This window comes from Myotis brandtii, unplaced genomic scaffold (genome assembly GCF_000412655.1).
Source record: "Myotis brandtii unplaced genomic scaffold, ASM41265v1 scaffold1186, whole genome shotgun sequence".
In the NCBI taxonomy this organism is placed as follows: Eukaryota; Metazoa; Chordata; class Mammalia; order Chiroptera; family Vespertilionidae; genus Myotis; species Myotis brandtii.
This window is the reverse complement of record NW_005354120.1, coordinates 1093146-1118265: the sequence shown is the minus strand read 5'-3', so window position 1 is coordinate 1118265 and position 25120 is coordinate 1093146. Positions and strand designations below refer to the sequence as shown.

The window sequence follows — 25120 nt, the reverse complement described above, 5'->3', positions numbered from 1 at the left end:
CTCAGCTGCCTCAAGTGTAAGTGGAGACAGCAGCAGTACCACATCTCATAGGACTGCTATGCTCACATCCTACATAAGCTAGAGTTTGTAATTAAACAATGTCTGACATGGAGACATTCTGGCCAAGGAAACAAAAATGAATTCATCCTTATTTAGAAACTGAGGTCTCTGAGGTATTTTTCATCCTTCACAAATTTATACCCATACAAAAAAATGTTAAGACCTTTTGCACAAGTTACAATATGACTGATAAATTCATGTAAATTGGAGAAATCTGGCTACAGAGTCACTCATATTCTTTGAATTTTACTCGAAGAAATGCTCTCTATTTCAACACTTTGCTGTTCCAGTTTCATTTTCAAAGACTTACTTTAACAGAAGTAGGACTCATAGCTCTAAAAGTGGCTTTTCACTGTCCTGCTTTTCTTCAGCTTCTTCAGATCCTATGTGGTAAGAAAGAGGAATGAGAAAAAGTATTGCTTTCTATTAAAGTAACAAACGATGTCTTTAAAATTACAATATATACACATAATGTTTTAAATGAGAGATACATGTTTCCTCCTCCAGAGATTTAGGTTAAAACTGTAACTATAAAATAAAGTTTTACTGTATTTCTTGTAGGAGGAACTTTGAAACAGGATCTATCACTTGCACTAATCTGTCAAAATGGATTTCATTTACATACGGTTAAAAATAATCATACAGACCAGAAATTTATTTCCGCAGGCTCTTCCTCCTCCACCTCTGTGCTGGCAAGCTTGCATATGTTTTTCAAGGGCAAATAACCGAGCTTTGGTACAAATAATTTAATCTACATATTTTACAAAGCACTGTCCCAGTGAGAGAGCAGTGAGGGCTCCCTGATGCCCAGGTGATGCCAGATGGTCCCCACGTGTGCTGTTGCCAGTGACCCTGTCCTACCCTCTGGGTCAATGTCCAGGGAGCCTCACATTAGTTGTGCTCTGACCCAATCATTCCACTCTTGAATTATATTCTTAGCTTATATCCTTGAGGAAATAGCACTTGTTTTATATCACGTAGATTTTTTTTCCTCTCAAAAGTAGGGGGAAAAAGTCTAATTCTGAGAGCAGAAGTTAAAAATGCTTACATTCCCATGAAATATCTTTCTACCATTTAAAATTACATTTATATAGTTTATAACATGAAAAATGCATTTTATAATGTAAAAACAAATATATAATGGAAAAATTATATATATTGTAAGGTCATGTTTGATAAAAATAAAGCACTGAATACATATGTGCAAGTCAGAAAGTCCAGGAGAAAACAACCAGGTGACGTACACACAGTTCTGGATTCCCAAAGCCTCTAGAATAAACCCACGGTAACGACACAATTTTAGAAACAGGATATAAATAATATAGGCTCTATGGCCACAATTACATAAATTACAAACACAAAACTAGAAGGAACAAATTAAACTGTCAACATTGAGGTTGCTGAATAGTTTGAAGAACAGTTAATCTTTTATTTTTGTTCTTTCTACATTTTTATAAAAAAAACATGCATTACTCTCATAACCAGGCACCAGAAACAAAAAGGAGCAGAGATTAGATGAAGGCAGCAGTCAGGGATATAACCTATTCACACACAAAAGCAGCCTGCCTCCCACTGCGGCTGCACTTGTCAGGTAATAATGCACTTTTCTCATGAGAGTGTCTGCCTGGATTATTGCCCAAAATAAACCTGCTCCAGGAGAATGAAGGCCAAGAATCTTAAGGCAAGATTATGTCCCACAACTTAACGTCATGAATGTCACAGTTAAGGGTGAGTTTGTGATAAATAAATAGACAAAGGCTTCACTTTCCAGCCTATAAAGCTGCTATAAAGCTTCCAGACACTGGGGAGGTTTAACTGGCTTCTTCTCACTCTGAAAGGAGCCCAAGGAAGATGGTCAGGCCAACTTCCCATTTCTGGGCTCACTTTCCACCTGTCAGGCTAACAGCATTTGAGCCACAAGCTGACAAGTGCCGGGAACCCTATGAAGACACACTTTTAATTAAAATGATAACATTTATGCCTTTCCTAATTTAAAAGTGAATGCTAGACAGGCCTTCTGGTTAGAGTCCAGTCAGATCAATAAGTCTCCTTGAAAAGCAACTATAAAGCTGGACTAGATGGACAAGACTAGCCATTCCAGCACTCGGAAAATGACCAAAGGCACACAACAATCTGAGAAGTGTCGCTGCTTGAAAAACTGCAGAATTCTGGGAACAGCTGTGGTATTCTTGCCTGGAGCCACTCCAATTCCTTCCCCTCCCAACACCTGGTTTGATGGGCATGAAGGCTCTTACACAGTGGGGCAGACCATGACAACTGGCAGCAAAACTGCACAGCTGAAGGGAGCTCACTTAATTTGAGGTGGGGAGTGATGCAATGGTGAACTGATAAAACCAGTTGTGTGTGAGCAGAAAGGGCCAGAGGCTCTGCTGGTGTGAGGTTGTGGTCATGGCTGAAGTAAGCATGTGCTTGGCTGAAGCTGTGTGCACCCTTAGTGGAGACCCCAAAGAGCCCAACTAGCCAAACACCCTGGTCGACCCTGAGACTATGAGCATATGCAAAAGAGATAAGAAAAAATGTAGAGCAAAGTTCAAGCTGGGGAGGACTATAAGTAGACTGAAAGTTGCATGTGCTGTCCAATACATACATATATCCGCTTAGCAGAAGATGGAAGACTTAATCAAAGTGCTTGAGCACAATCTCTGTCCAATCATTGGCTCCCACTAACAAAGGGTGAACCCATGAAGCTCTGCTTAATAATAAACTCATTAAAAATAAAATAAAATACCAAGAAGACATATTAACAGCCACATGTCACAGGGAACATAAATTTACAGATTTAGTCTAGACAATTGTCTAAGTAAACAAACATTAATAACACAACCTTTTTGGGGGAAAATCAGAATCTAGAGTTGACACAAACTTTTATTTTTCAATAAAAATTATAAGACAGAAAAGAATCAGGAAAGTGATCATTCTCAGGAGAAAAAGAAAACAACAAAAACTACAACTCAATACAAGCTGTCTCTGAGCGTGACCAGATATTTTATTTAGCAGACCATGACTTCAAAGCAACTATCTATAATAATAATCTATAATAATAAGAGGGTAATATGCTCCGGACATCCTTCCAGACGAAGCTGGGGCTGGAGTAAAGCCACCTGGGTCCCGGGTGTCTGCCGGCAGCTGGAGGAAAGCCGCCCAGGTCCCAGGTGCCTGCTGGCAGCCAGAGGGAAGCCGCCTGGGTCCTGGGTGCTAGAGGGAAGCCCGTGCTGGCAGCCAGGGGAAGGAAGGCCTACTCTTGCATGAATTTGCATGCATCGGGCCTCTAGTGGTAAATTATCTATTTAGAAATATGAATTTTTGGATATATGTATTCAAAGAACTATAGAAAATAAAGCTTAAAGAAATAAAGTAAAAAATCAATACAACTAGAAATCAACAAATAAAGTTTATCAAGGAGAAAGAAATTACAAAATGATCAGATTTTTAAAAATCTGGAGTAGAAAAGTATAATAATTGAAGTTAAATATTCACTGGGATGGTGATTGTTTAAGAGAATATTAAAGTTGGCAAAAGACAGAACTTGTAAACTTGATGCTAGAGCAAGAGAAGTTATCCAATCTGAATAACAAAGAGAAAAAGACTGAAGAAAATGGAGCAGACTCAGCGAACTATGAGATAACATCAAGCATGTGATGGGACTGCCTGATAAAGAGGAGGGGAAAAGGATCCGGAAAAACATTTGAAGAATTATGCCCCAAACTCCGAAAATGTGTTGTTCAGCTATACATTTAATAAGCTAAACAAATACTGATTAGGATATGTACAAAAAGTTGCTACAATATATCTCATCCTGAGAACCACAGAATACATGAAACTCAATACATCAAAATTTATAAGATGTTTGCTAAAGTAATCCCTTGGGGGTAAATTTATGACTTTAAATGCCTGTGTCAGAAAAGAAGATTTAAAATCAATCATGAAAAAGAAGTGCAAGCTAAACTCAACCCAAACAGAAATAATAAAAATTGTCATGAAAATTCAAAAAAAAACCAAACACACAAAAAACAACACACACACACACACACACACACACACACACGAGAGAGAGAGAGAGAGAGAGAGAGAGAGAGAGAGAGAGAGAGAAACACAGGAAAACAACTCATTCTTTGAAAATATCAACAAGCTTGACAAACCTCAAGCTAGAATTACAAAAAAAGAAATGAAAGAAAATATAAACTACCAAAATCAAGAAAAAACATTACTACTAATCCTAAAAAGAATTAAAGGAAATATTATAAGTAATTTATGCCAACAAACTAGATAATTTAGATGAAATGGATGGATTTTTAGAAAGACACAAATTACCAAAATGGACTAAAGAATAAATAGATACTTTGAATAGACCTACACCCAACAAGAAATTTAATTAATAATTGAAAATCTTCCCACAAAGAAAATTCCTGAACTAAATGGTTTCATTGGAGAACCTATCAAACATTTAAAGAAAGAATGATATTGATCCTTAAAAAGAAGGATTAATTCAGAAAATAAAGGAGTTGGGAACACTTTCCAGTGCATTCTATGAGGCCAGCATTACTCTGCTATCAAAGCCAAAAATATAATAAAAAAACCACAGACCAATAGGTACACAAGTAATGAGCATTGATACAAAAATCCTCCAAAAGTATTAGCAAATCAAACCCACGTACATAATGGGTCATACAACATGACAGAGTGGGATTTACCTAGATGTAAACAGTTGATTTAAAATCCCCAAATCAACTGATGTAATACACCATATTAACTGAATACAGGACAAAAACCACACGATCATCTCAACAGATGCATGGAAAGCATATGAAAAATCCAATGCTCACTCATTATAAAAACTTTCAACACACCAGTAATAAAATGAACTTCCTCAGCCTAATAAAGGGCATCTGTGAAAACCCACAGCTATCACATACTTAATGTTGAAAGACTGAATGTTTTTCCCCAAAGACCAGGAACAAGACAAGGATGTCTGCTCTTGCCACTTCTATTCAACACTGTATTGGAGGTTCCAGATAGTGCAACAAGAAAAAAATTTTTTTAAAGATATTCAGCTGATTGAAAAACAAAAAATAAAACTGCCTTTACCCACAGATCACATGATCCTATAAGTAGAAAATTCCATAGAATCCATATAGACACAAAACCAAAACTAGAACTAATAAACAGGGTTAGCAAGGGCACAAGATACAAATTTAATATACAAAATACCAACTGTATTTTTATATACTAGCAATGAACAATTTGAAAATGAAACTAAGGCAATATTTACATTTAAAATAGGACCAAAAAGAATAAAATACTTAGGAATTAATTTAACAAAAAAACACAAAATTTGTATGCAGAAAACTGCAAAACTTTAGTGAAAAAACTATGTTTCAAATCTACTGATATACACAGGGTGACTATATAATTGATCATCTAAACAAGAACATTCTGAGGGATAAATGGAGTTCTAATAGTGATTACATGGGGCCACAGGTAAGCCACACCAAAATGCATGCTTCCTTTTAGTTGTAAATGTTAATGCCTTCATCTAGATTTGTTCAGCACTGATTACACAGGGTGGGGCAAAAATAGGTTACAGTATGAGTACACCACACACAGAGTTTATTCTTGTATCATTATTTATTAGTTATTGTACTTTTACCTACTTTTGTCCCACCCTGTACTATACAATTGAGCTAGTCTCCATTTTAAGGTAGTCTTTCAATTATTTAGCAGATGATGAATTACCTTTTCCCCAGCATCACTACTGCTTCGTTTAAGTTGTGTAACCACATGCAACAACTTCAACCCCGTCATCTGAGAGAGGACTGTGCCTCCTCATTCTTTCCATTTAACACACAGGTAAGCAGGAAATGGCTAGACCAAAAGCAAACCTGCAAACATGCCACCTTTATATCCTTCAGAGGTACATCTACTAAAATATGCTAATTTTCCAAATCTCTGTGATACTAAAATTCAAGTCATTCCTTTACAAGGAAAATGCTGACATTTCAATTTTTGGTGCCTTCAACTTTTCCCCTTATTTTCATTTATTCCTCCAACAGTTTAAGTTTACTATGTGCCAGGCATTGTACTATGTGCTGAAGAAAGACAAGAAAAGACAAGGCCGGCCCCAGATGCCCTCTTGCCTCTAGGGGCCAATCAGAGCTGTATTAGGACAACAGAAGCTTATAACTTCTGCTGCTAACACACTGTTTAATATTTAGCCATTGGCCTAATGAGAAAACTTAACAGTATAATCTTCTAGGTACATTAATTTCAATAACAGTTTCTAATTTTAATTCATTCTTAAATTAAATTGTCTTTAATTCAGACAATGAAAATAATATAATATTTATAATAATAAAAGCAAAATATACTAATTAGATCAGACATCCTTCCGGACGACCTTCCAGACAAAGCTGGGGCTGCGAGGGAAGCCTGGGTTTTGGGTGCCAGAGGGAAGCCAGTGCCGGCAGCCTGGGGAAGGAAGGCCTAATCTTGCATGAATTTCGTGCATCAGGCCTCTAGTACAATATAATATAACTAGAGGCCTGATGCACGAAATTCATATAAGGGGCTCGGCTCTCACAGGCCCTGCTGCCTGGGCCCTCGCAGCCCCGGCTTCGTCTGGAAGGTGAGCTGGACAATCGTATGGATGGTCATTCTGCTGTTCGGTCTAATTAGCATATTAGCTCTTTATTATATAACTAGAGGCCCGGTGCACAAAATTCATGCAGGGGGGGCAGTGTCCCTCAGCCCGGCCTGCACCATCTTGCAATCTGGGACCCCTTGGGTAGGGTCCCTAGAACTGGCCAGAGATCAGGGCCTATCGGGGCTTTCCTTCCCCTGGCTGCTGGCAGCTGGCCCCGCACCCACCGCTGCCACTGCTTGTCATCAGTGCAGTGCGGCCCCCCCTGCTCTGCCACCAGTTGCCTCCCTCTGCGGGTGACAGGCATGAGGTGCAATGGCTTGGCTGGCCTGGGCTTCCCTCTGCAGGTTGATCGCTGGCCGGCCCCACACACCTGCCACAGTGTTGCTGGTCAGTGGCCTGGGCCTCTCTCTGTGGGGCGATGGATTGTGGGGCCCCCCCACCGATCGCCCCAGAGAGGGTGGCCTGTGGGGTGATCATGGGGCAATGGTGGGGCCCCCCGACCAATCGCATCGCACCAGCCTTGGCTGGCCTGGCGCCAATGTGTATCATAGCATGGTTGTACAGAAGGTCATCCGGATGGTGGTTCTGCTGTTCAGTCGTTTGGTTGATTTGCATATTACCCTTTTATTATTATAGATACAATAAACTAAGCCATTCTGAACACTCCTTCTCTGATCACTACTAATCTGCATTTTGTCTTAGAGCAGTTCCCCAGGGGGACACTGTAAAAGTATTTGTTGTTCTTGGTTAGCTTCATAAGCTAGTGAAATGGTAATATTTCCAACTACCACTAGGTGGTATTAAAAGTCACAGGTAGGAAGCCAATGGTTGCTTGTTGAAGAGTGCCTGAGGTATTCCCCATGTTATTATCCCACTGTTCTGAATTTCCAATTAAGAAAATACATTAGTGTTGAGAAATTTTAATAGACTTAGAAAAATAAAAGCTATACGAAAGCATGAACTACAGTGCAAAATTCTTATTTTTTAAAGGAAGAAATCCTATGATGCACAAATCTCAATGAAATAATCCTTATGATGAGGTAATGAAAAGTTTAATACTTACTCTAATAGTTTCTGTTGGCTGAGAAATAGCTTTTCTTCTCGTTCATATATCTTATGCCTTTGTTTTATACTGCTTTTAGAGCCAACACCAATAGTACAGAATATCAAGTTACTTCAAGTTCCCCTAACATGCTGTCCCAGTGCTGTGCCTTTGATCTTCACATGGTTCTTTCTGCCTGGAGTCTGTTTTACCGTGTGTGTATGTGTGTGCGTGTGTGTGTGTGTATGTATGTATGTTTAAAATATTTACATAGCATAATGCTGGGAATAAAATAATGCCGTCTCTAACTCATTTATATCTCAGTGACAGAAACAGGCCAGGTTCCTGCAGAAGACAGTGCGGACAACACAGGATGACAGGGTTGTGGGACATGTCCCAAAGAATAAGCAAACGTCAAGGACATGCTGCCAACACTGCCAGGAGCCCGGGGTGGGTGGGAGGTAGGGAGAAGCCTTCTGAACACAAGAGTGGAGACTAGGATTGCAGAGGTGTAGTGTTAAGGACAGAAAAAAGCAAGATGCACAATGGCTTGAGAGGGTTTTTGCACACCGCATTTTCAGAAAAACTAAGAACAGAACACAAGGAAAGTTAACAAGCAGAGAGGCTAGACAACTGGGTACGGGTGGTCACAGAAGTGCATTCTGCCAGGCTAAGGAGTCATGATTTGTAATCTTTGATGTCACTGAAGGCTTTTGGCCAGGGCAATAATGTGATCAATTTTTAATGTTCATTCATGTTAAAAGGCTATATACTTATTAGCTATGAGCGTGGACTCCAGCACTAGAGCCAGGGTTCAAATCCTACTTCCAACCCTTATTCTTTGTATGATGTGGAACAAACACCTTCACCTCTCTGTGCCTCAATATGCTTATCTCTGAAATAGGGAGAAAGACTTTCACATCAGAGTGGTTATGAGAAACACTTAGAAAAATGTGACTGTTATTTTTAATACTGCACTCTGGTGGCTGCTTGTGAGAAGGCAACTAAAGCGGGGAGATAGGCTGTTGCAGAAACTGAAGCAAGAAATGCTGAATTGAAGCTCAAGGTGGAATTAAGTGGTACACATCTGATTTCACTCATATGTGGAATCTAATGAACAAAAAACGAGACAGACTCATAGATCCAAAGCAGCTGACAGCTGTCAGAGAAGGACTGGGGGGCTGGGTGATGGGGGGAGTGGAGGGATTGAGCAAAGAAGAGAAAGAACTCATGAACACATACAACAGCGTGGTAACTGCCGGCGGGGTGGGGAGTGAAGGGAGGTGGAGGTGGATAGAAGTCCCCTTCTGTCACCATTTATCCCGCACCATTTATAGGGGGGATAAATGGTGATAGAAGGAGACTTGACTTAGGGTGGTGAACATGCAATACAGTGTACAGATGCTGTGTTGTAGAACTGTGCACCTGAAATCTGTATAATTTTGTTAACCAGTGTCACCCCAATAAATTCAATAAAAAGGAAAAAAAAGAAATTAAGTGGTACAATTTGAATGAGATAAAGGAGGCAGAAATAGAGAGAATCAAAATGGCAGAGTCCCCAGGGAGGCTCTGGTTTCTGACTTGGAAAACTGGGTGGACAGTGCTTCTATTCCTAAACATGGGAGGCCCTGCAGGAGGGTCAGTAAGGGAATGGCAGGTAATAAAGAGAGCATCAAAGCCCTTTTCTCTCCTGCCCGTCTTCTAGGATGCAGACGCTAAGCCACAGTGTCCCTGGCCCTCTATTCCATTTAGTTTTACATCTCTATGTCAGACCACATGTCAAGACCATGTCTTAGCTATTCTCATATCCGAAATACCTGGTATGTTAAATATTTGCTAAGTGTTTTGAGAAGTAGAGGGAGAGACAGCGGCTGAGCATTTGAATAATGGACAAAAAACACAAATGATAATCAAATTTTTTTACCTGCTTCAGATTCAGGAGGAGAATAAAACTGGCCATCGGAAAGGCCACCAGGAATGAGTGCCGCCCTCTCCGAAGCATCCTGAACGATCAGGAGTCCTGAAAGAGAAGAAATTCAGAGGCTGGGATGGTGCCACTGTTCTGGTAGCTTCTTGGCAAGGCTAACCACAATAAAATGATGTTAATATTACATTTAAAAAGAAGTCTTAGCCAAAGAGATACTTTGAAAATCTTTCCACCAAAAAATACATTTTATTAATAAACTGTGAACCTGTACTGTAAGGACAGATTTCAACTAGTTATTAAAAAACGGCCTCATGTTACTCATGTGCTTCTGTGACTCGGTATTTACAGCATCTTCCCTTGAGAACAGCTTTCTCCCTACAGAAATCAACAACATCAGAACCAAACACAAAGCAAAACAGAAAACCTGGTCAGCTCGGACAAGTGGTCTATCGTCTGCATGTGGTTGGAGAATTGCCGGATGTAAAACATAATGAATGGACAGACTTTTGTAAGTATGTAAAGAGTAATTAAGATGGTGAAGAAATATTATCCAGTAAAAAGGTCCTCACAAAAGAAGGGTATTAAAAAAAGAAAAAACAAAGAAAAGAAAAGGAAGGATGATGTGGACAGTTCAAGAACACTAACACATGATGAGAGAGGCCATCAACAACGAGCTCTGACTGAATGTGAGTTAACAATGAGAAACAGCAGGCCAAATAGCAGATACCAGGTAAGTGTATAAAATATGCTACAGACAGTAAAAATAAGTGCTATTGGAAAGTGTTTCATTAATTGTGTCTTCTGCTTTGTTACTTATTTTGAATCTGGTTTAAACACATAAGCATTCAGGCCTCAGTCACATTAATAGTTGTTCTGCTTTCAATCAAGTTCAACTTATATATAATTTAAAAAATGATTTCCATTAACTTTGTCCCAAATCCACAATATGTTTTCATTAAGGAAAAGAAGGCACAGGATAGATAAGGCGTGGTCTGATTAATGTGTTTTAAAACCTACTCTTGAATAATTCTTTTATTGTAGATGTCTTCTCTGAAAATGAGGTTTTTCCTAAAGAAAGCCATTTCCAAGGTTACTTTTTGTTCTGCTGTTCCTTTGGGTTATAATCATGTTTATCTTTACATAAGACAGACATTTTTTTCTATCAGGCAGGGCAAACAGAGCCAGGTGACTGAGGGGGCATGAAAGAGCATGTCTTAAATCTGCCTGGGTCTCTGTTGAGCTTGGATCATGTCACCAGCAAGAGGGCGGGTGGAGTCCATGGGCTTCCACTAAGGCCACGCTTTAGAAAAGAATTCCAGCCCAATAATTAATCATAAAGCTCCATGAATCACTTGGCCTTCCTAGTCAATATCCAGGGATACTCAAAGCCGCACAGGGAGAGTACAACAGCTTTGGCAGGACTCACAACTCCACAACGCTAGCTATCACTCAGCTACTCGGAGGAGCGTGGTGCATTTCTTGAATGGCTCACTGGCTCGCTCTCTTCCTCTTTCTGAACTCCATCTTCAGCATCAACCCACCACCAATTGTACTCTAGGTGCTCAATGTTCTAATTATGACACATCCAAAGCCACAGCTGGATGATAGCCATGGGAAACTCTGGAGAGTCCTGAGTTTAGAATGGCTGACTCAGTTCACCTAACATGTTTCACATTTCTCTGTCCTTAAACAATAGTTCTGTTTAGATGCACAAAATGCCTTGTGCCCTGAGTATTAACAGGAAGAAAGGTCAACCTGTCTGAGGAGAAAGTGGTGTTTGCGATTTTTGTTGTTTGCATGTCTTTGTCACCAGTGTTCACACGTCTTCTCAGGAAGCCAGGTCTAACAGCTGGAGGGAGGAGCCACATTCTGTCACTACCCTTTCATCCAACTCTCCTTGCGATATCAGCTACACCCACTAAAGAACATAGACACCACGATCTGCTAACTTCAGCCACCTGCCGCTCCGTTCAAATTACGGCACCCACAGCTCTTCCTTCCAGCTCAGGTCCTAGCCCAGGGGTGGGCAAACTTTTTGACTCGAGGGCCACAATGGGTTCTTAAACTGGACCGGAGGGCCGGAACAAAAGCATGGATGGAGTGTTTGTGTGAACTAATATAAATTCAAAGTAAACATCATTACATAAAAGGGTACGGTCTTTTTTTTTTTTTAGTTTTATTCATTTCAAACAGGCAGGGTCCGGCCTGCGGGCCGTAGTTTGCCCACGGCTGTCCTAGCCAGTCCCAGGAGGCCAACGTTGAGAGGAACTTACTGTTTTCTTCTTCTGACTCTTGAGGTAACACTTTGAAGTCCAGAAACCACGTCTCGATCCAGGCAAGGATGAATGAAATGATGGGCAGCACATAACCGAAAGCCCCTTGAGAGAAAAGCTGGAAGAACAGATGTGAGCAGCAGAGGGAAATCCAGTTACCATGAGCTCACAGTGGAAAACGGTTATTATAGATGGCATTCTTCAGAAAAAGTGGTAGGCCATACCTTTGAGAGGATCACTTTTGCTAGTAAAAAGGCACTGGTCACTGCTGTCGTCAACTGAAAGACACAAAAGTCGGCACCATTCAAATTAGACATTGGACATTGTGGAGGCACCTTCCTCACACAAGAGACCCACCTGAGCCAGAAGTACACAATGCCCGAGAAGCTACGCCCAGGCCGGCTCCTTCCCACATCACTCTATCTCTATCCCCTAAACCCAGACTTCGGCAAAGTGGACTTCTATGTGACACACAATCCCTGGCTGGCTCTAATGGCCTTTCTCCCACATTTAGCAAGCTGGTGTGTTGGGAAACTAGCTGGTGTGTTGGGAAACTAAATTTTATCCAAACACACTATCACCACAGAAGAAAGGACAGTGAAATGCAGAGGCAGGGCTCCTGGGATTGGGGTTGGGATTATCCCATAGGACCTGGCCCTAGTCACTCTGTCCTCCAACTAAGATTTATAGCAATATGAAACCTGAGCAAAGTGAATGCCAAATAGTCGCCTTGATTGACAGAATGGAGGTCAGGGGACATCAGGTGTTGTGCTTAGTGAGTATTAACAAAGTTGCAGAGTAGGTATTTGTTAGCAAAACACACCCCCCCTACCAGTTAAAGTGAGTTACTTGGAGAGGAAGGATTTTACATTCTGATACTAATTAACTTTACAGGCTGAACTAAGTGCTGTTTAGGTACCAGCTGACTTCTTCCAGCTGCCTGGACCCTTCTCTACAAATGTTTTTCAAAATAAAAACCAGAAACAATAAAATGAATATGCTAAATCTAACCTGTCCTCTTGATAATTTACAATTAGAGACTGAAGATACTTTCTTAAAACTCTCACAGAATGTCAATCATTTTTCTGAAAACAAAACACTGAGACAGTTGGACTGACAAATCCTACTGCATGTTACAGAGACTCAAATAGGGACTATTGTAGAAAATTGGGAAGGGACCACCATCAGCTATTTGGTATTGCCAAAGAGCTATTTTGTAATCAAGAGAGGAGTCAAGTCTGGCTAAAAGCGTCAGCCGATATCAATGAAATGCAAGCTTGGGGCTCAATGGATGGTCTAACGATTCTGTGGATGCTCAGAAGAGATGGCCCAGGCAGAGGCGCCCCCTGGTGGATTGTCTTAGGAGTGCTGGACAAGCCTGTGCCAGCCCACAAACAGACCAAGGTTTCACACTCAAAAGCAGGACTGCAGGCTATTCCTAAGCAGCATTCCCCTCCCTCATATACCTGCCTTATTAGAGCTCTCAAAAAGGTGAGTGTTCAGGTATCTGTGGAAATAGAAAAATTGCTTATAATTCTTCTTTCAATCAATAAATATTTGTTTAGGGTGAATAGTATGTGCTCTATGCTGGATGCAAGGAAACAGAAATGAGTAAAAAGGCCACTGCCTTTAAGAAGCCTAAAGGCAATATAAAAAGGAACATGAGAGCATTTCCCTTTAAGACAGGAGGAAGGGGAATAAAACAGGGAGGAAGGCAATTATCAAAATGAGCAGAGAGCAAGTCATGAACAATCACTAAGCAGTTTCAATCAACAGGAAAATTTCTAAATATCTTTGTGACAGAGATACTGATCTTATATCTCATTATACAATGAGGTAGAGGGTGGGTTGGTGCTTGGCCAGTAATCCTATTAGGCCTCTGGATTTCTGAATTGGTTCAGTATCCATATAGACAAAGCTAGTTAGTCATTACCATTAGAAAGAAGCTAAACTGTTGAAAGATAGAGGAACGGGGACTCAGGAAAAGCCAGATGAAAACTGCCTCTTCTCCCAGCTCAGCCCTGCTGCGAGCAGGCCCTAGCCACCAGCACTGGAGGAGGCGAACCATTCATCCAGGTATACTCACTGCTATTGCCCACCAATGGCGCAGTCTGCATACAGCGTAGGCAAGTATTAACATTTTGAACCGAAAAACTGCCAAAAGCTATATTAAAAAAAGAAAAAACAAGTTTTTAAAAATATGTACAAAAGAAGAGTAACTTAGTTTTATGAAGAACCCACCAAAGTGCCTTCATTATTCTGATTTAGCTGAAGACTGCCATAGACTAGCACTAGTCTACAGACCACCATTTGAGATCCCTGCTCTAGAATTTATGTAGTTCCACCCAAATAAGGATTCAAATCAACTTCCCATTCTCAACAAAAGAACATGAAATTAAATGTTTGTTTTTCCTTTCTACTTAAGTCCACATATATTTCCAATTCCACTTTTGGAAGACAGCAGGGTTTTAGTCAAGTCTATGGTAAAGCTCTGGGTTACTGGGGTATTGGGAGAGTTCAGCCTACCCCAGTAGTTACTATCTGGTTATTCAGGATGATTCTGGGACTTTTGTGAAACCCTTTATGTATATTATTATCCCATGTAATCCCCACCACAACTTCCACATGAGTCAACCACTATCATTAATCATAGTTTACAGATTAAGATGAATAGAAACATTGTTCAAAACCCCACAACTCCTTAGTGAGAAAGCCAAGATTTGAATCCAGGTAGCCTGACTTCAAAGACTAGCTCTTAACCACTATACTACAGCTGTCTTCGTAACTCTCATCCACTAAGAAATAAACACAGAATAAAAATTTACCAATTTTATTCAGAAAATATGTTTATTCTGAGTTGGACCCTTGAGACTCAGGGTAGAGGTCTGCCAAAAGTTCCTCACTAGTCAAAACAGCTAAAAGGCTGCAGGCTGAACATTTTGCTGCCATTGACTAGATACCTCACTTAAGATTCTGTTACATAAATGAAGTTCACAGGTTATATTTGTCTTTAATTTGCTGCTTTCATTAAAAATGTGTTTTCCAATAATCTGACCATTTAGTTTCTCTTCATTCCAAATTCCATCTCCACATTCTGGACTTGGCAAAGTATTTCTTTACCCCTCTATCTTGACGTCTCCCAGGTCCCAAGGTTTCATGCTCCCAGGTCCCCTGCTCGACAGTCTTTCCAATCTGAGCTAATGGGCTCTCCCTATTTGTCCAGTAACCCCCTAAGCATGGAGCACAGACAACCAATGAGATCTGACCAGTGCATTAACCTGGCTTCCTGACAATTCCTAACTCAGGCTATTTTAAGATAAACTCAGCAAAGGAAATAAGAGGAAAAAAGAGAAATCAATTTTGTTGTTGGTATGTCAACAGTTTCAAAATAAATATCGTAAGACTTGGGAAATAACATGTTCTGCCACCAACTTCAATGACCCAGGCTAGGTCAAGATACTGAACCATGAAACACAATTTCTTCATTTGGAAAAATAAGGGGATTGCATTATATTAGTGTTTTCCAAATATTCGGCCGCATTCAAACACTTTTTCAACCTACTGTATAGAATCTTAACATACTAGAAGTTAAAATGAATTTGGGGGAATTCACTGTGAATTTTAACTGCCTATGCTCTGTCTACAGATAAGAATGAACCCTTACATACTACATAGATAAAAATGGAACTAGTCAGGTTTCAAGGGGGTGATAACAAGGGAATCCTGAGCTCTACTTATTGGGAATTCCACTTTGCTCCCCAGACACACTTATTCAGGCTCCTTCAAAAAGGAAACAAGGCCGAACTGGTTTGGCTCAGTGGATAGAGCGTCGGCCTGCGGACTGAAGGGTCCCAGGTTCGATTCCAGTCAAGGGCATGTACCTGGGTTGCGGGCACATCCCCAGTGGGAGATGTGCAAGAGGCAACTGATTGATGTTTCTCTCTCATCCGATGTTTCTAATTCTCTATCTCTCTCCCTTCCTCTCTGTAAAAAAAAAAATCAATAAAATATATTTTTTTTAAAAAAAGAAAACAAGACTTTCAGAATAGTTTGAAAACCATTAGAAATATAATCATTAAAGTTTTCAACAAAAATAATGACATTGATTGCAGATCCTGAGCTCTACCTATCATTGGGTTATGTGTTTTCCATGTATGATTTCATTTAATTTTCAGAATGATGATGATGATCTCATTTTTAATACTAAGAAAACTGAAACTTAGACATAATTTATTCAAAGATATACAACTAGTAATAGTGTTGTGAATCAGGTTTTCTAACTTTAAGGGTTCTATAGTTTCTAAAGACAGTGAATAAAGAAAATGAATTTGGGGGAATTTACTGTGGATTTTAAGTGCCTATGCTATGTCTAACACAATGCTAGAATCTGATCTACTTACATCATAAAGAGATATACCAGGGAGATGTGTCAAACCCAATCAAAGTGTGTCCTAGAGCCAGCAGGCATGGCTCAGTGGTTGAGTATTGACCTATGAACCAGGAGGTCACAGTTCAACTCCCAGTTAGGGCACATGCCCCAGTTGCGGGCTTGATCCCCAGTGGAGGGTGTGCAGGAGGCAGCCAATCAATGATTCACTTTCATCATTGATGTTTCTATCTCTCTCTCCCTCTTCTTTCCTCTCTGAAATTAATAATATATATATATTAATAATATATATTTTTAAGGGTCCTAGAGACACTGCAAGCATTCATTTGAATAAATGAATGCCTCATCTACAGATAATTGCATCTGTAATTCTACAACTGAATAATGTACCCAAGATTACCAATAACTTTCCCAAATTATATTAGAGAAAAATGAAACAGATTTATTATCGAAAATATACTGAAAAGAAAATGCATTTTCATAATGTTGTTACATAAATAGGTAAATTTTCCTTTTAGTGATTAGTGCCAATGGCTTCTATTTCAGCTATTTGAAAAAATAAAGGCTTTTCTCTAAGAAAATCAGAATGGCTTTTTCTTCTGCCTTTCTTATATCTTTTATTATCTTGAGATGACCAGATAATTTCTTAGAAAGAGGTAAAGAGAACACAGAATGGGCCAGTAACTAGGGGGGAAAGGAAATATAGTGTTCAAGGGAGGAAACAAATAGAACTACATAGAATATGAGGTCTATTGGGAGGAAATTCGCCTTTTGGTTAGTTTCATCATATCTGAAATAAACTATAATAGAAAATACTTACAAATATATCAAAATAAGAAGAGTAGAAATCATATTGCACCACCTCCTTCTCTAACGTGTTCTCAATGCCTCCATTCACCTAGGAAGGAGAGTAAAAAGTAAAAACAAAAAGATTTATGTGTGAAAGTAATGCAAGAGAATATGTACAGAAGACAACTGATCAATGTTTCTCTCTCACAGTGATCTCTCTCTCTCTCTCTCTCTCTCTCTCTCTCTCTCTCATCAATAAACATATCCTCGGGTGAGGAAAAAAAGAAAAGAAAATGAAGGGAGCAGATGAATTTTGCCTGGGAGGAAAGCCTTTTGGAAGAGTTTATCTTGTATTGTTGGTAAGAAATGTAAACAGAACCAAGACTTTCGGAGAAAACAGGTATGTTGGGTTAAATAAAATATATTATTAAAATTAATTTCACCTATTTACTTTACTTTTATTAAATAAATGTAGCAACTAGAAAACTTAAAATTACATATGAGGTTTGCATTATATTTCTATTGGGCAGTACTGATCTAGACCAGTGATTTTCAACCAGAGTGCTGCAAGAATTTTAAAAACATGCAATGCCTGATTTAGTCAGAGGCACTGACTTCTTTTCCTTTAGATTGTCAAATTAAAAAAAAAAATTACAGCCCTAGCTGGTTTGGCTCAGTGGATAGAGTGTCCACCTGCAGACTGAAGGGTCCGGTGTTCGATTTTGGTTAAGGGCATATGCCCAGATTGCGAGCTCGATCCCCAGTAGGGGGCATGCAGGAGGCAGCCGATCAATGATTCTCTCTCATCATTGATGTTTCTATTCTCTCTCCCTCTCCCTTCATTTCTGAAATCAATAAAAATATATTTTTAAAAAATTATAACAGCCAACACAACAATAGCTGTCCTGTGTGAATGAATCAAAATTATACCTATTTTTTGGCCAGAATGGCAAAAAATATATTTTTTTGGTGCACCACAGAATTTTACTAATTAGTTTATGTATGCCATGAGATTTAAAAAAAGGTTGAAAATCACTGATCTATATAACTAACTTCATAAGTCAAAATATAGACAAACCTCCAAATGGTTCTAAAATATTTTTATAACATATGAATTAATAATCTCATTGCAAAAAGGTAGAGTAAATAACATGCAAAATCTTAAGTATGGGAATTAGAAAAGGAGATGCAACATCTAAAATATATTCCAGAAGCCTGCTACATTTTTATAGAGCAAGGATCAGCAATCTATTTTCTGAAAAAGGCCAGGGAATAAACATTTTTGCCTTTGTGGGACAGAAGGACTCTGTCACAAATACGCAACCACTCACATAAAAGCCAGCCATAGACAATAAGTAAACAAATGGGCAGGGCTATGTTCCAATAAAACTTTATTAACAAAAGCAGTCCAGCTGACTTTGACCCCAGGCTGTAGTGTGCCAATTTTCACTATAATACAAAACACCATGAATTCAAATTCCGAAATCCCAGACAAAATGAATTTTAAATGAACAAGGTTTGGTTTAAACAGTAAAGAAAAAGAAATGCCCAATTCAGCTGGAGATCAATATTGCCTCATCTGGGGAAAAAACAAAATTCACTGACTGAGACAGAAATGATGTAAAAAAAAAAAAAAATAAGAAAACGGTTTTGTCTCTGGAAACAATTCTTATACTGTTATGGGAAAAAAACCACTTACATTTAACTCTATTATCCACAGTAATGTTACAAATAAGAGGTCAAAGGTGACAAACAAACAGAAAGTCCTCCTGACATCAGATATGCCTTTCTTTTCCCTTCCTTCATAGGACTCGATCCTGGCCATGAGCTGTGCAGGGTTGATGGAATGGACATCGCGCAGAGAAGCGCGAGAGCTCTGGCTCCCTGTGAGAGCGTTCTCCATGTCTGCGGGCAGGGAGTTCATCCTGGAGGGGAGTTACAGGAACCTTTTTCCAACTTCACCATCCCTAGAGAGAAGAGGCCTGAGGGGAATAAAAGAGAGACGCCATGTGAAATCAGAGCTCACCCAACACAACAGCATTACCCCCACCTCCATGCACTCTTTCTCTAATGGAGCACAGAGAGTCTTAACTGAAAACATTTATGTCTTGATGAAGACATAAAGAGAAAGTGAAAGGAGAAGCAATTCTTAATGTTAACAATTAATACTACAAAATAGCTGTATGGAAAAGAATGGCAATAGAGAAGAATGCAAACTTACAGTGGTACAGGATCAAGACAGGATGTTAACCCCAACAAAAAGGTGTGCCCGGTAACCTGGAGAAGGCCGCTGGTGAGCAAGCCAAGCCAGTTCTCTTGCTGCGCCAAGAAGAAACCCTCTACAATTCTGTCATCAGGAAAACTTTAACTGAATAGCTTCCCAGAGAGCATGTAACCAGAAGGTGTAAACTACCTATAAAAATGTGTGCCCTAAGGAGGAATTGCTTTCCACCAAAGGTATCTAATAAACCAAAGTTCGTTTTTCCCCATCACCTCTTTTTTTTTTTTTTTAAATATATTCTATTGATTTTCTACAGAGAGGAAGGGAGAGGGATAGAGAGTTAGAAACATCGATGAGAGAGAAACATCGATCAGCTGTCTCCTGCACACCTCCCACTGGGGATGTGCCCGCAACCCAGGCACATGCCCTTGACCGGAATGGAACCCGGGACCTTTCAGTCCGCAGGCCGACGCTCCATCCACCGAGCCAAACCGGTTTCGGCTCCCCATCACCTCTTAATGAATAAGCATGTTTCTGGGCTTCTTCTTTAAAAAGAAATACGCACACTGCAAAACGTTCAGCAACACATAAGTGCCCCACTGGTAATTACAGTAGTTACACACTCCCATAGGGAGATGCAGAACCTCCTCCCCCAAAGCCAGGATGTACTTCTATAGAAAAAGTAAAAGATTTATATGGTTGGACAAGCATGGGAGAAGGCATGTTCTTTTCACAGCAATTGGCAAGAGCACATTAGAATAGCTAGAACATGTAAACACATTTAACATCTCTATATATACATCATGTTTGCTCACATTCTATTGGTCAAAGTATATTTCAAGGCCAAACCCAAAGGCAATAGAGCGGGGATGTATACTCCACCCAAAGAGGAAGAGTAGGTAAGTGAATATTTGTTGATTAATATTCCAATCTAGCACAGCTGTCAATGTTTTAAATCACAGGTTGACAAACTATAGCCACATAGCCTGCAGGTTAAATATGGCCCACTGCCTGTTTTTGAATATCGAGTTTTATTAGAACACCACCAGATCCACTCTTATTGCCTATGGATGCTTTCACACTAAGATGGCACAGATAAATTGCTGCAACAGAGACCATATGGTTATCAAAGCCTAAAATGTTTATTTTATTATCTGCATCTTTTTTTCTAGAAAGAGGGACTACTGTTTTTATCAGCTTCTCAAAGGGGACCAGGGTAAGACTGAGAGTTATTCAGATTAGGCTAATTAGATTAATTTGCATGCTCTTAAACTTGTAATTCATTCTTATTTTCCACAGGTTGCTCTAGTGACACACTACAGTTTAGGTACAGATGGTCTTACCTTATGTTGGCTTATCTGAGGGCCACTTCAACAGTACTTACAGTATGAACACCTTATTCTCTTTCTTTTATTCCACACTACTAAAACTGGAGAAAAATTCTGCCCCATCTGTACTGGTAGCTTCCTAAATGATGACATCTTTCCCACATGAAAACAAAAATAAAAATTGTATTTATAAGATCATTTATTAAATAGTGTGGACCAAATGGGGCCATGTATTAATCCTGACAAGCTCAGGAAAGGCCTACATGGTGGACTTACAAACTCAGAGATCTAAAGTAATCACATAGGATGGTCTGAAATTAAAACCTTTTAACTAAAAGCAGTTTATAGCAGGTAGTCATGTCCTAGGCTAGAATATGCCCTGACAAAAGTCAATCTTTACCTTAATTAAGCCTGTCTATTGTCTTTTTGCATCTATGATATCATTACTTTGGAATGTCAGGGTAACTTCCCTTTTACCAGACCCTCACGGCACAAGCAATGCACCAAGACAGATACTAAAAATCCTCTTATTGTTATTGAGTTATTTGTTGACTGTTAACGATACTGTACCTTCCCTATGTAAGAGAAGCATGTGTCTACATTTTACTTTTTATCCAATCCCAGAATTCCCACCTAACCCCGCCCCCTGCTATGTTTCCTCCAATCTCCCTAATCTATTACCAATGGATTTCACTTAGCCCACTTACGTTTTCTCTTTTGATTGTAATGTATAGAATAAGATGCAAAACTGCCGTTCTCTGGGACATTTTCTTAATCCATTGTCCACAGTTTGGCTCAAATAAACTCACAAAAATTCTCTGCAGGTTTGAATGCTTCATATGTTGACAAAAGTTTACTGAGACCTTTAACAGACCACAAACTCCTTAATCTTGCCTAATCTAGCACATGGCCTAATTTTATCTACTTCTCCAGTACCACTTCACCGCACTAAAAATCACAAGCAGTTTCCTTAAAAAAAAAAAATCACATTCTCTGGAACCCCTGTTTCAATTTTTCTCTCTTCATGGAGTGCTATTCTCCTTACCTCTATGGCTCTTACTCTTCCTATCAGCCTTAATGCAAAGGTCACTTCCTTAGGGAAACTTGTGATTCCTCCTACTCTTCCATACCTATCAGAGAATAGTGTACACCAAGCATGTCAAACTCAAAGGCTAACATGGGCCAAATGAACAAGGTTTAAGTTTATGTGGGCTGCAAAAAAACCAAAAGCTTCAATTTTCATAGAAATGTAGGTTTATTTTGATGGAAGACATGCTGAATACAAAGGGCTGAAATAAATGAGTAATCATTAACATAAAATAATAGAACATTTTAATAAAAATTAATATTTTTTCTTGAACATTAACTTACCAGACACTGAATAACTGCACAAATTAATAAGCAGAATTTATTAATTAACTAATAATTAACAACCTATTTAATAAACCTATTTTTTTTGTTCTATGAAAGCGAAATATTTCCTGCTGCGTAGCCCAAACAAGTCAGTACAAGACTAATGATGTGGCATTCAGCTGCTAAAATATTCGCTGCTAGTATTAGTGGAAAGAAATGGTGTGCCTGCGTGTAAGGGAAATAAATGCAACACGATTATAGTAAACGGTCGTTAGCAAACGTTGTAGTTCGTTATTAATAACTAGTGGCCCAGTGCATGGATTCGTGCACATTGAAAAGAAATTAATTAGAAGAAATATTTTAATATTGCTATTTGCCCTTTCTCTATAATAGAAATATCAACAAAAACAACCAAATTCACAATCGACAATGACAGATTGAAACACACACGTGTGATTGGTACCAGTGAGAGCTTTATATATATCGCGCATGTGCGAGTCAAGGTTTATTTTTAAATTGCCAGTGCGCACCGTAGGTACCAGCTGGTTGGATGGTCGGATGAACAGATGGTCGGTCACTTAGCCTTTTACATATATAGATTATGTATAACAAGATATTTTAAAATTAAGTTACGAAATTTGTATTTATTTATTTATTTTTATTTTTTTTACAAAATTTTTATTAAAACATTTCTTACACTCTGTTATATTGGCTGGGCCACAAAAATATTAGTTGTGGACCACATGCGGCCTGCGGGCCACGAGTTTGACATGCTTAGTGTATACAGACCTACATAATAACTCCTCTTACGCTGTATAAGATTATTTTTGGTCTACATTTTCCCTAAAGAAACCAACAGCTCACTTAGGATATTGTGATTCACCTATTAACCAGCTCCTTCATTCTGAGCTTCATATGGGAAGTGGGGGAAATCTAGAGACAAAGAGGTGGGGGGGCATTTAATGTAACAAAATATATAACAATTTATAATATATAAATTTAACAAAAATATGCTAATTCCTAACACTGAAAACTACAAAACATAGTTTAGAGAAATAAAAGATGAAAATAAATGGAGAGATATACTATAGTTATGGATATGAAGAATTCATATTATTAATATTTCAATTCTCCCCTAACTGATCTACAGACCCAACTCAATCCCACTCATAATCAATCAAGGCTTTTGTAGAATTGACAAGGCAATTCTAAAATGAATATAGAAATGCAAAGAAATTAAAACAGCCAAAACAATCTAGAAAAAGAGCAAAATTGGAACTTACACTAATAACTTTCTATAAAGCTCAGTAATAAAAATAACGTGAAACTAACATAATGATCAACAAATAGATTAATGGAACATAATGGAGAGCCTAGAATTAGGCCAGCACTAATATGATCATTAGACTTCTAACAAAGATGTCAAAACAATCTAATGATGAAAAGAAAGTTTGTTTTCAACAAATGATGATGGGTCAACCAGATAACAAAACTGAAAAAAAGAAAAAGAACTTTGAACCCTAACTCACACCATGCAAAAAATAAGATAATGTAGGAAAACAGTTTTACAACCTTTTTGCAGGCAAAGATTTCTTAGAGAAGACACAACAGCCGCATCATCTGAAAAAAATTGTATAGGCTTGTCTTCAGGAGTTCCTGCTAGCCAATGTGAAACAATCTGAACATGAAAATGAATAATTTTTAGAATTTATATTTAGAAAAATTAAAAAGTTCCACAAGTCCACAGTAATACTGTAAAAAGGAGAGATAGGGTAGAAGCTCTTCTTTACAGAAAAAAAAAAAAGTCCAACAGAAAAGATAGAAGAAATAATAAAATTAGAAAAATCAAGTTTGTAACCCCAGTTGAAGTAACTGATTTAGGCAAATATATATATATTTTTAATCCTCACCTAAGGATATGTTTTATGGATTTTTAGATGGAGAAAAAGGGAGGAAGTAGAGAAACATCGATGTGAGAGAAACATCAATTGATCAGTTACCTCCCATACGGATCGAACCTGCAACTTTTGGTGAACGGGATGATGCTCCAACCAAATGAGCCACCTGACCAAGGCTAGGCAAAGATTTTTAGTAAATGCTAAAAATTATTAAAAGTTTGTTAGGAAATAGAATCTTTATAGTCTCAAAGTATTATCCCTCAGATTAGTTAATTTCATTAAGGGATAATATACCTCTGTTACTGGACCAGGACTGGGCTGAGCGAGTCTGCCTCAGGCAGGTGGGTAGTGTGTGGGTTCTTGACTTCTTGTAGGGAAGATTTCACAACTCGAGTCCAGGTGAGTTTGAGAGTACATTTATTAAAGCTGGGGACAGTGAAAAAAGGAAGGACTTAGGTTAGAAGAAGCAACAGGAGAGAGCCTAGGTCAGTGATGGCGAACCTATGACATGCGTGTCAGAGGTGACACGCGAACTCATTTTTTTGGTTGATTTTTCTTTGTTAAATGGCATTTAAATATATAAAATAAATATCAAAAATGTAAGTCTTTGTTTTACTATGGTTGCAAAGATCAAAAAATTTCTATAGGTGACATGGCACCAGAGTTAAGTTAGGGTTTTTCAAAATGCTGACACACCGAGCTCAAAAGGTTCGCCATCACTGGTCTAGGTGGTGCTCTGCTTTGACTCCCTAGAAACATTATAGGAAAGAAGTGAGCCAGGCAGGGCTGTTAGCTCATTGGAAAGTTGGAGACAGGATGAGGGGTAAGCCTGAGACTGGCTGCCACTGCCTGCTGCTCCCTGGGTTACAAGCCTTGTGGGGACTCTCAGAGTTTAGGAGGAAGTAAAAAGTTCATGTTCCAGAAGGGGCATGGGCATGCTCTAGAGCAGTGATGGCGAACCTTTTGAGCTCGGCGTGTCAGCATTTTGAAAAACCCTAACTTAACTCTGGTGCCATGTCACATATAGAAATTTTTTATTTGCAACCACCATAGTAAAACAAAGACTTATATTTTTGATATTTATTTTATATATTTAAATGCCATTTAACAAAGAAAAATCAACCAAAAAAATGAGTTCACGTGTCACCTCTGACACGCGTGTCATAGGTTCACCATCACTG

General features: G+C 38.9%; 1 protein-coding gene across 4 annotated transcripts in view; it reads right to left on the bottom strand.

The window, feature by feature from the left end:
- STARD3NL (STARD3 N-terminal like) overlaps positions 1–25120 on the bottom strand; it is a 43304-nt gene that overhangs the window by 1347 nt on the left and 16837 nt on the right. Inside the window, exons 2-9 of one of the 4 annotated variants that reach the window (XM_005858481.2) lie at positions 24234–24365; positions 18839–19121; positions 17171–17248; positions 14050–14127; positions 12188–12241; positions 11964–12081; positions 9688–9783; positions 371–443 (exon numbers count right to left, since the gene is read on the bottom strand). In XM_005858481.2, coding sequence (XP_005858543.1) covers positions 388–443; positions 9688–9783; positions 11964–12081; positions 12188–12241; positions 14050–14127; positions 17171–17248; positions 18839–19063 — 705 coding nt within the window. In that variant the 5' untranslated portion in view covers positions 19064–19121; positions 24234–24365 and the 3' untranslated portion in view covers positions 371–387. Of the gene's footprint in view, positions 1–370; positions 444–9687; positions 9784–11963; positions 12082–12187; positions 12242–14049; positions 14128–17170; positions 17249–18838; positions 19122–19360; positions 19591–20703; positions 20802–24233; positions 24366–25120 lie in introns of those variants that run through there. The other 3 variants (XM_014531075.1, XM_005858483.2, XM_005858482.2) reach the window with 3 other exon arrangements.